The 10,411-nt window shown below is 53.8% G+C and overlaps 1 protein-coding gene across 1 annotated transcript; it reads left to right on the forward strand.

Annotated features, from left to right (window-relative positions):
* Positions 1–1,313: 1,313 nt before the first annotated feature.
* On the forward strand, positions 1,314–8,445 carry CBX4 (chromobox 4). Its single transcript, XM_036757833.1, has 5 exons — positions 1,314–1,584; positions 1,791–1,834; positions 3,046–3,111; positions 5,364–5,430; positions 6,079–8,445. The coding sequence occupies exons 1-5, from the start codon at positions 1,516–1,518 to the stop codon at positions 7,498–7,500; spliced, it is 1,668 nt and encodes a 555-aa protein (XP_036613728.1). The 5' UTR covers positions 1,314–1,515; the 3' UTR covers positions 7,501–8,445.
* The last annotated feature ends 1,966 nt before the right edge of the window (positions 8,446–10,411 follow it).

A 10,411-nucleotide genomic window follows, 5' to 3' on the forward strand; every position in this document is an offset into this window, starting at 1 on the left:
AGAAAGCACCGGCTCTCCACCGTAGGTGCTAAACTTCACACGTCCTTGGTCTCTGAAAGCCACCGAACGTAGCTGGTAAAAAGGGCTCTAGGGCGCATTAAAAGGCTAGCTGAGAAGCCAGTGGGCTAGTCTGTTTCTTCTGTCCTCTGCTGTTTTCTAGGTTTGTCTTCTTCATCCTTGTGGTCCATTTCACTTCCTGCGGATGTGCTCCTAGCTCTGCTGTCTTTTCTTCTCCCTCTCCTCGGGTCTCATCCCCAGACTCCTCTCTCTTTCTCTCTGCCTTGACCAGTCCTCTCTCCTTGTGGCTTCCCTATGTCCATCGGCGTCGCGCCAGTTCCTCCCATAAGTCGACACTCCCCCCGCGGTTTTCCTAGCTTTCTTTCCTCGCCCTCTCTCCCGGTCCCTTCTTGTCTTCTCTTCCCACTGGTTCGCCGCGGAGGCTGCTGGGGTCTGTACTTTCAGGCATTTCACCGTGCCAGGAAGAAACGCCATCAGTAAATTAGGAGCCAGGCTCTGGTAATCTGGTTTGAGCGCTTCTTCTCCGGTTCCTCTGGGCTTATTACTTTTTTGGTCATTTCTCTCACTTCTTTACCTTTTTGCAGGGGATTCTTCCTGCCTCTTTCTCTCGCTGCCCTTTCACCTTTTCCTGTCCCCTCTTCCTCTCCTCTCCTCATCCCGAGGAGGCTTCGAAGGCGCGGCACTCGAAGGGCCACCTGGACCTAGGGAGGGAAGGGGTCGCACTGACTGCCCTAGCATCGATTCCGCCCCCTGCAGGCAATTTTTCCTATGCGATTTTAACTGCATATGATGCAATTCGGTGCAATTTTGAAATGCTGTAAGATTGACTCTGTGGCCCCCAGCACAGGACCCCCGGTTGTGTACAGCGAGAAAGGGACCCGAAGAGAGAGAAGAGCCCAATGGCTGCGGAGAAGGAAGACCTGTCCCTCCTCCCCCGCTCACGAAGACCCAGTTTCCTACGTTCTTAACCTTGCACAGCCTCTCTGCCCGATACACCTCTCCTTCCTGGTCCCTATCCCTCTTCCCAAACCTCCATCTCTCTCTATGCCTCTCTCTGTCTCTCCCCCTCTCTCTCCCTCTGTAGCTAGCTGGCTGGCTCACTCCTCAGTCCCTCTTCCCCTCCCCCCTCCCATTCTTCCCTCCTCCTCCTCCTCCCGCCCAGTTCCAGTGCCTTGGCAGGCCCGGCTGCACCAATCCCCTTCTGTTTCCCTCCTCTTGACGACAAGCTGGGCCTGTGGAGGCCCCGCCCCACTGACGTCCGGGATTTGCATGAGTTGCTTGTGCAGGATCGGCTGGGGCTCAGTTGTCTGTGAGAGCTAGAGACAGGAGCCGTGAGAGGTCCAGGGAGCGAGTCAGCCTGGCGGAGCAGAGCAAGAGCAGAAGCAACGGTGGCAGTGGCGGCCACTCAGCCAGTGGTGCAGCAGGACGCCCGGGGGAGCCAGCAGTGTCTGCAACCTCGCCAACCCCCTCGAGCCTTGGGCTCACTCTGGCCCCAACATGGAGCTGCCAGCTGTTGGGGAGCACGTCTTCGCGGTGGAAAGCATCGAGAAGAAGCGAATCCGAAAGGTAAGGCAACCGCTGCAAGGGAGGGGAACGGCAACCGTGAAGAAGAGAGAAGGGGAAAGAGGAGACAGGGAGACAGACTGAGAGGAGACAAGAAGGGGGTTGGGGGTTGGGGAAGCTGAAGGATCCGGGAAGCCGCGGAGGTAGAGCTAGAGATCCAGTGCAAACCGTTTGCTTAGGGCTGAGTCTTGTCTCTTCCACCCCCGCAGGGCAGAGTGGAGTATCTTGTGAAATGGAGAGGCTGGTCCCCCAAGTAAGTAGTGGACCTGGGGAGAGGGAGGCGGGGGTGGGGAGAGAGCGGGTGTCTTGGACTGCTGGACCAGAAATGGGAGGGGGGAAATAAACGGGAGGCGGAGTAGGGGGCAAAAGGGGGGAGGGGGTGGGGAGGTCTGTGGCAGGCACTAGCGAAGCTGGAGCTGCAGAGTCCCTAGCCTAGATCCCTGTGTTGTGCTCTCCGGGAAATGCCATCACTAATTTATGCACTAAAAAGAGCTAGGAGAAGGCTAGAGAAACGTGGAGCCGAGCCGGGGAGGCCGGAGGAGGGAGGGAGGAAGGGAGGGAGCGAGCAGGCACTGACTGATGTGCAGCAGAAAATGGCTTCTTTCCCCTTTCCCTCCACCGAACGGCTCCATATTGCAAAACCAAAAAAAAAAAAATTAAAAAGCGACGAAAATGCAATTGTGTGCCTCCTCCTTCCTGATGGTGGAGGGAGGGGAGAAAAAAGGCAGAAAATGTTGGCAACTGTCATTGTGGCGCTTTTGGTTCGGATTTTTTTTTTTAATTTGAAATGCGATGACACCGGATAGAGACAGACGCACACACAGGCACACACACACACACACACACACACACACACACACACACACATATTCACGCATATATTTTGTGTTGCCGAATATTTGGGATTTGAATGGCCATGACAGCGGAACTCCCCTGCATCCGAAGGGACGGCTGGCTAATATAGAATTAAGGATCAAGTAAGGGATGACTGAAACCCTTTGGGGCGCCCAGAGAGAAGCGGGGTGGGGGGGGACAGTGACTTTATATTTCTGCTGTTTGCACGGTGTTCATAGGAGCAAAGTGGTTTTAGAATATGTCGCAGTAACATGCTCAAAATTCCTGGCTAATAACTCTGCAAAATAAACTGTTTTATTTTTCTCCCCACCCTCCCCCGCACCCCCTTCGCCCTGCCCTGGGCTTGTGCATCTAGAGTTTGGTTCGCAGAGAACTCGTGAGCTTGGGAAGGGGGTGTTGGAGGGTGGAGAATGCCATTGACTCTGATGCCTACAAAACCTCCCCTCTACACACACACACACACACACACACACACACACACACACACACCCCAGCAGCTTTTGCTTCATTAAGATAAAGCGGGGCCTTATTTGTCGTTCCCCTTCCTGGCAGCCACAGAGGTGGATTATTTCTTCTGATGTGTCTCCCTCCCCCCTTTCCCTTTGCAAGATATAACACGTGGGAACCCGAGGAGAATATCCTGGATCCCAGACTGCTGATCGCTTTCCAGAACAGGTGAGAATCCCCGAAGCCGCGGCGGCCGCCTGCAGTGACCGTATATGGAAAAGGGAAAGCGGGAGAAGCTGCTTTGGGAATAGGTGGGGGTGCGATCGCACAGTATGCCCCCCTCTCATCTTGGGGACGCCCTCAAGTTTTTCTGCTCCTTTACAAATGTCTTTTGGCTCTTACATCATGGGGGGGATGCAAACAAGAGAGTTTGACATTTTGGGGGTTAGTTGGAAGGGGGGAGGAGAGAGCCTTGCGGGTGCCTTTGCAACTGCCAGGATTCTTAGCCACGCCTGGTCCCCCACTGCCCCCTCACAACCCCACCCCTCCAGCTCCACCCCCGAAGCCTAGGTATTCGCTTTCTTACAGTCACCGGGCTCTTGGCACCCTTAACCTGCGGAGCAGCTCCTCGGGAGCTGGCATTGTGCAACCACCAGGACGTCATGGAACTAAACTTAACCTGTTGGAAGCCGGCGTGAAGTGGACAGGTCCCCAACCCCTTCCACTTGCTACAGTTTGGGGCATACTTAGGCTTTACCGTTAGCGGGCCCCCCCAACTTTCCCTCACGTATATACACCCAACTGTGACTCTCTTGTGAGGGGGTGGCAGGAGGAAGGGGGCTGTTGAGAATATGAGTTTGGTTCCAGGGATAGGGAAAGTTGTGGCTGAACTGTGTTGTCTTGGAGGTGGAAGGGAAGGTGAGATAAGGAATGCGGTCTGAATTTCATGCTGAAAGAGGCTTTTCCCCAGAACCTTGCATCCGAGCAGATGCATGTCAGGCTGCAGCTGCTGCAGCTGGATTCTCTGCTGGTGGCTTTAGTAGTCTATTTCAGGGAGAACTGGAGGGGGAAGGGAGGTCAGAGGAGGAGCAGCCCCTGGGCCTTTCGAGCTCGACTGTACAAGGTTCTGCCTTCTTCCCCCCCCCCCCCCATATTTTGCATTATTTCCTGTTGTGCGTTTGGCGCTAAAACTGTAAACCTTGGCCGCCCTCTAGGAGGGGTTTAATGTGGAAGTTGCTTATCCAGGCACAGGGGGGCGCCTAGTGCTTACCCTGCTTGTTCCCCCACCCAGGGGAGTTCACAACCCCGTAACCATGTCACTGGCTGATGCCATGTTGCATAATGAGTCCCCGAAGAGTTAAACTCGGGATGTTGCAATGCCATGCAACTTCGAAGCAACGCTCCTGCCCCCAACCTGCTCTGCCCTTATGCTTGGCTCGTAGACCTAGCACCCAGACTCTCACGGGAGAGGGGCTATGTGTCTCTGGAGACCTGTACTTTCCTACAGAAAGACAAGGTCTTTAATTCCCGAGAACATTGGAAACTGCATCCTAGAGGAAAGGTGTTTCGAGCATCCTTCAACCCGGCCCCTTCTCAACCTGAAGATGTACCACAGCCGGCAAACCTTATTGCCAATTCAAAATTGAGGCCAGCCTTGAGATACTCTCTAGTGAGGCTCTGCTTTTCCAACCTCCGGGCCTCTAACTTTTTCCCACCTGCTTAGAGGATGCGCGGGGGGTACAGTTTAAGGAGGGGACTCCTCACCTGGTTAGGCTCTAGTCTTCTAGTCGGTCCTCCACCTCCAGCCTCTAATTGGCTCATTTGCCTTGTGTAAACAAGGGCGCAGCTCCTCCCCCTGTTTAGTGCCTGGCCTTTTGGAAAGTCTTTCCTTCTGCTGGCAGCACTCGCTATCTGAATCCTAATGAGGTCATTTAGCATCCAGGACTACTGATGGAGAGTGATGAATCCGACACATACCTCATTTGGACTTGATTGGATTCTCTGTCTTTTCCCTCCCTGCCCCTCCCCATCTCATTTTGTCCTGGGCCTAAGCTAGGGATGTTTGGAATGGTAGGTCACTGCCCAGGAGCCCCAAGTTACCCCCCCTTCCAGATCGTTCCCCTTTTTCTCAAATGAAGGCTCTTGCTAAAAAGAAGGTTCATTTAAGGGAAACAGGACACTGGCTTGTGTCGGGATTATGTTGTTTACCTGGGGGGTGGGGTGGGGAGGGACATGTATATTCAAACATCCAATCTTAACCACTGTCTTTAGGCCCATTTTGAGGAAGGGACTCAAGAGAGCGGGGCCTGGGGTCCCTAGCCTGCAAATTTTTGCCCAGTGGTTTTAATACTGCCCCCCCCTTTTTTGGCTCATTTAAGCTTTCTTTCTCCAGAAGAAATATTGGCTCCATGGCTTGGCACTGCCAAAGGGGAATGAGGAGACCCTCTTGCTAATAGCACTATTCTTTGTTTCCTCCCCAGGGAACGGCAAGAGCAATTGATGGGATATCGGAAGAGGGGGCCGAAGCCTAAACCGCTGGTTGTTCAAGTAAATATAACAGCATAGCTGGGACACACGCACGCACGCACGCACGCACACACACACACACACACAGAGAGAGAGAGAGAGAGAGAGAGAGAAACTGGGGGGAGGATAGCAGTAAGAGTCTTTAATACCTAGTCTCCTCATTTAAATGCTTTGCGCCTCCCCTTTCCCGGCCTCTAAAAAAAAAATCGGAGGTTAACGAGCATTTTTTTTGGCCTCCCTAGCATGCCCCTACCTCTGCCCCAGCTCAATAAGTTATACTGCCCTTGAGATATTGGGGGTGCTTAAACAGATCTCGGATTTTCCTCCTTGTTTTCCCCTTTCTTTTCTCCGAGTCCGGATCATCCCTAGGGGATTTGAATGGAACAATGCCCGAGCTCTGGAGTTTTGGGGAAGAGCCTGGACGGGACGAACCTCTTGGAGCTTTAGAATGTCTCGGTCCCTAGTCCCCTTTCCTTTGCCCGAGGTTCATGGATATAAACTTAGCCTCTCGATCTAGGCCGGATTTCATTTTCCTGGGAAGCTACTGTACTCCCCATCCATCTTTAGTGAAAGGAAAAGGTCTCTTTGTTTCCTGCATGCCACTGTCACCCTTCCCCATAGTTTTCGTTAAATCCTTTCACTTAGCCTTCTTTACATTTGGTCCCACAGGTGCCCACCTTTGCCCGACGCTCCAACGTGCTGACCGGCCTTCAAGACTCCTCAGCAGACAACCGCTCCAAGCTGGAGCTGGGCTCCCAAGGGAAAAGCCAAAGTCACCAATATGAACTCAACAGTAAAAAGCACCACCAGTACCAGCCACACGGAAAGGAGCAAGGGGGCAAGCCCCCGCCCCACGGCAAGAGCGGCAAATACTACTATCAACTCAACAGCAAGAAACACCACCCCTACCAGCCAGACCCCAAGATGTACGACCTTCAATACCAGCCTAGCCACAAGGAGACTCCCAACCCCACCTGCCCCGACTTGGGGACCAAGAGCCATCCACCTGACAAGTGGGCACACAGCCAGGTGTCGAAGGGTTATCTGGGTACAGTGAAGCCCCTAGCCAGTGGAGGAGGGGCTGGTGTCAAAGGTTCGGAGAAGGGCCAGTCCAATGGCGTTACTCCCCCGCCCAAGGAGGCTGGAATGCCCGCGGGCAATGGGATCGGGGGCAAGATGAAAATAGTTAAAAATAAGAATAAGAATGGACGCATAGTTATTGTCATGAGCAAATACATGGAAAATGGCATGCAGGCAGTGAAAATCAAATCAGGGGAGGGAGTTGAGACTGAGAGCCGCTCCCCCGGCCATACCAAGAAGAAGGCTGGGGAGGAGCGGCATACCAGTGGAGATAGGACTTTGAAAAAGATGACCGGGGCCAATGAGAAAACTCCTGATCTGCCCCCTAAAAGGCGGGACGAGGACTCCCAAATTGGGGAAGATGAGGAAGCCCAGATCCCGGACTCTGGCTCCCGCAAGCCCTCCCCAGCTAAGGAGGCGTTCCTAGACCAACCCCTGCAACTCACCACCAAGCCCGATTTGTTAGCCTGGGACTCCACCCGAGGCTCACACCCACCTTCTTCCCATCACCACCATCACCACCATCACCATCACCACCACTCGATGGGCTTAAATCTCGCTAACTCCCGTAAGCGCTGCCTGTCGGATTCCCACGGTGATCGTGAGCCCTGCAAGAAACGCCTCACCGCCCGAAGCATCAGCACTCCCACCTGCCTGGGCGCCAGCCCGGTAGCTGAGCGACCAGTTGACCTTCCCACCGCAGCCTCGGCTGCCTCTGCCCTTCCCCAGCCCGAGGTCATCCTTCTGGACTCGGACCTGGACGAGCCCATTGACTTGCGCTGCGTCAAGTCGCGCTGCGGGACTGGGGAGCCTCCCAGCCCTCTGCAGGTGAAACCTGAGGCGCAGGCGACAGTGGCAGCGGCGGCGCCGGCCGAAAAGCCTCCGGCTGAGGCGCGGGACGAGCCGGAGGAGCCACTTACCGAATTCAAACCTTTCTTTGGAAATATAATTATCACCGATGTAACAGCGAACTGCCTCACTGTCACTTTCAAAGAGTACGTGACTGTGTAGCTCTGGGGTGCTGTCGGGAAGGGGCGCTCTGCCTCTGCTGAGGGGCTTGGCTTGCGTGGACTGGGAGCCTGAATCCCCATCTTTCTGACCACTGGAGATTGAGGTTCTGCACTTACAGGCAGCGAACCCCAATAAACCCTAGTGACCCTGTCCTTCAACGTTCATCTCCTCGATCCAGGCAGGAGGCACTTATATCCCCTCCCCCCGCCCTTCTCATCCCTCTTCCGCACCACACCGCACTGCAGGGGGAAAGGGTGTGAGGGAGTGGAGGGAAGCCCGAGCTTCCTTCCACCCGGTGCCTATAGGGGCTATCCCTCTGCTCCCTCCCCCAACCCCCATCCCCAACCCGGGAGCTGCTCCCAGCCGCTTCCACCCGGACCTCGGATACTGACATGACAGCCGTGCGGCGGTCTCAGAGTTATAGTATTATATTTTAACCGTGCTAACTTGTCAAGTGCTGACTTTGCTCCCCTTTGTACGTGGTGTTATTATTGAAATGTATTGTTTGAGCTCAAAAACCCCGACCACCCCATCGGGCTGATATATATATATATATAAATATATATATATTTATTTGTAGGTATTTATATATTGAAATATAAAAACCTAGATTTATGGAGTTTCCTCTAGATCACCTTATATTCTATATCAAACAAATTATTTTCTGTTTACCTTTCTCTCCCTTCATTCAGTATTTCGGTTGATTTAATTTCCATCCCTTCCCTCTTCTCTCCCCGCCCCCCCTCCATGAACTGCAATACCAATAACCTTGGTATATATTTTTTGATACTGTACACATGGATGTGTTGTTTCTATGTGCAAAAAAAAGTTTGTTAAAAAGCTAAACAAGCTCTCTAGAAACTGCTGCTACTAGAAATGTCTAAACTATAAGCTTCCAATTATTACCTGCTTGAATGTAAATATTAAATGGAGATGTCGACGGTGTATTTCGATGTTTGCTCTTAGGGCAGAGTGGATCACCGAGGTTTCGCTGTGGGTACTTTTCCAGCGCTCCTGTACTCTCTGTCTAGCCTCTCTCTCTCTCTCTCGTCCCTTTCCCTGCCCCAACCCCACGGTTCCCCAGTCCGGGTGCTAGCACTTGGTCAGGGAACCGACTGTATGCTGATGCGACCGCTGCCCCTGGTTTATAAAGCTTTACAACAGCGCCGGCCGTCTGAGTGGGTTTGTTCCACGGGGTCTACAGCATTTCTGCACCGAGGCGTCACTCCTGTTCTGCTTTCCCCCTCCTCCCCGCAGCTTCTTAAGAAACTAGGGCGGAAGGGCGTCGGTTCGCGTGGCTGTGGTAGGGCTAAGGCAGTGTCTAGTCCCCTGCCAAGGAACAGTTGAGGCCTGCGTGAAACTAACTCCACTTGTGGCTGAGGGTAGGGGTTATGGGTGCGGAGTGAAGTAAATTTCATTTGGATAAGGGCGTGGAAAATCTTGGAAATTGCTCCATGGCCTAGAACCTAGCCTTTTTGATGAGCACCACCCCACGCACCTGCCAGGCTGTTTCAAGTTGTCCCCGCATCCCCCTGCCCTTGGCAAAGCCGGGTTTTCCTCCCTGCCTCTTCCTCCCTCCACTCCAGCCCCACTAGGTGCCCGAAAGAGCCGAGGGTCCCAGGAGTGGGAAGGAGTCTTCCTTTCATTCCTGCAGTTTGACTGTACCCGGAAACTTGGAACTCTTCTTCCCGGTTCCCCACTTCCACCTCCCTCCGCAGCCAGCGTCCCCAGAGCGGAGGCTGCTGGCCCACCCTGTAGAGGAAGCGGTAGAAGCGCTTTCCTTCCCTGGGACTGAGCCAGGCGCTCTCCCCGGAAACTACCAGCCCAGAGATTTCTACCACAGTAGAGGCGAATGCCAGGCAGCTTCCTGCTATGAAGGAAGACGTACTGGAAAAAGGTCGTCCCAAGAGAATGCTGCTACCCTTTCCTGCCCCAAGTTTGGGAAACAAAACAAAACAAAATCTTCTCACTATTTTCTCCATCCTCTCAGGCGTCAGGCAACCTCAGGACCCAGTTGGACGTGGGGAGGAACGGGTTAAATGCTCCCCAGAGGCGAGGAGTAGGCAGAGCGCTGGGAAATCGCTCCACCAGCCCGCCTTCCCCCACCCCCTCCTCTGGCCTGGGAGCCTGCTATCCCGGACTAGAGCGTGAGACTTTGTGCCGACGCAGCAATCTGACTCTTGGTTTCTGTGGCCCCTAGAAGAAACCCGGCGGGACTAAAGAGGACTGGGGATTTGCTTATGGGGTCTTCTGTCTCTCTAGCATGGCTATGGGTTGGTTCTTCGTGCCCAGGCTGGGGGAGGGAAGGGGTTAATACGGAGCTGAATGCCTGGTTGGGGTGTGGGAGTGTGGGGAATGGCGGTCAACCCTGGAAAGGCCTAGCATAGGATATGACCTTGGTTTGGAAGGAACAGGGGACCCTGAGGCCAGAAGGGACCTGAATGCGGCCAGTGTGGCCTTGATGTTGGCTGCAGTCCACTAGCGGCTGGAAGGTCTGAACTCTGGGAGGAGGGGGTAGGGAAAACGAAGAAAGGGAGGGGTGGGGGGGGGAAGGTTATTGGGTTGGGCTTTTTCCTTTAAACCTTTTGGAGTCTAGAGCATTCTCTTTTATGAACTGAACCCTTCCACCGCCTCCCCCTCTCTGGATTCTCTCTTGAACTGAGTTTAAAACTCTTCTTCCACATAATGAATGCCCTTTGCCCCCTCTGAGTTGGGGGAGGGGGAAAATCTCTGCTGATCCTGGCACTCTGCCTGTAAGGGGCTAGAATTAGTTCTGTCCCTCTCTGGATACAAAGGATAATACCAAGCTGTGACTGAGCCTCCATGTTTCTGTAGTTGAGGGGAACTGAAGAACTGGGGGGTAGGGAAGGAATCCTCTTGTCCCGGATCCCACTGTTAGTGAACTTGGAGC

This window comes from Trichosurus vulpecula, chromosome 4 (genome assembly GCF_011100635.1).
Source record: "Trichosurus vulpecula isolate mTriVul1 chromosome 4, mTriVul1.pri, whole genome shotgun sequence".
Lineage (NCBI taxonomy): Eukaryota > Metazoa > Chordata > Mammalia > Diprotodontia > Phalangeridae > Trichosurus > Trichosurus vulpecula.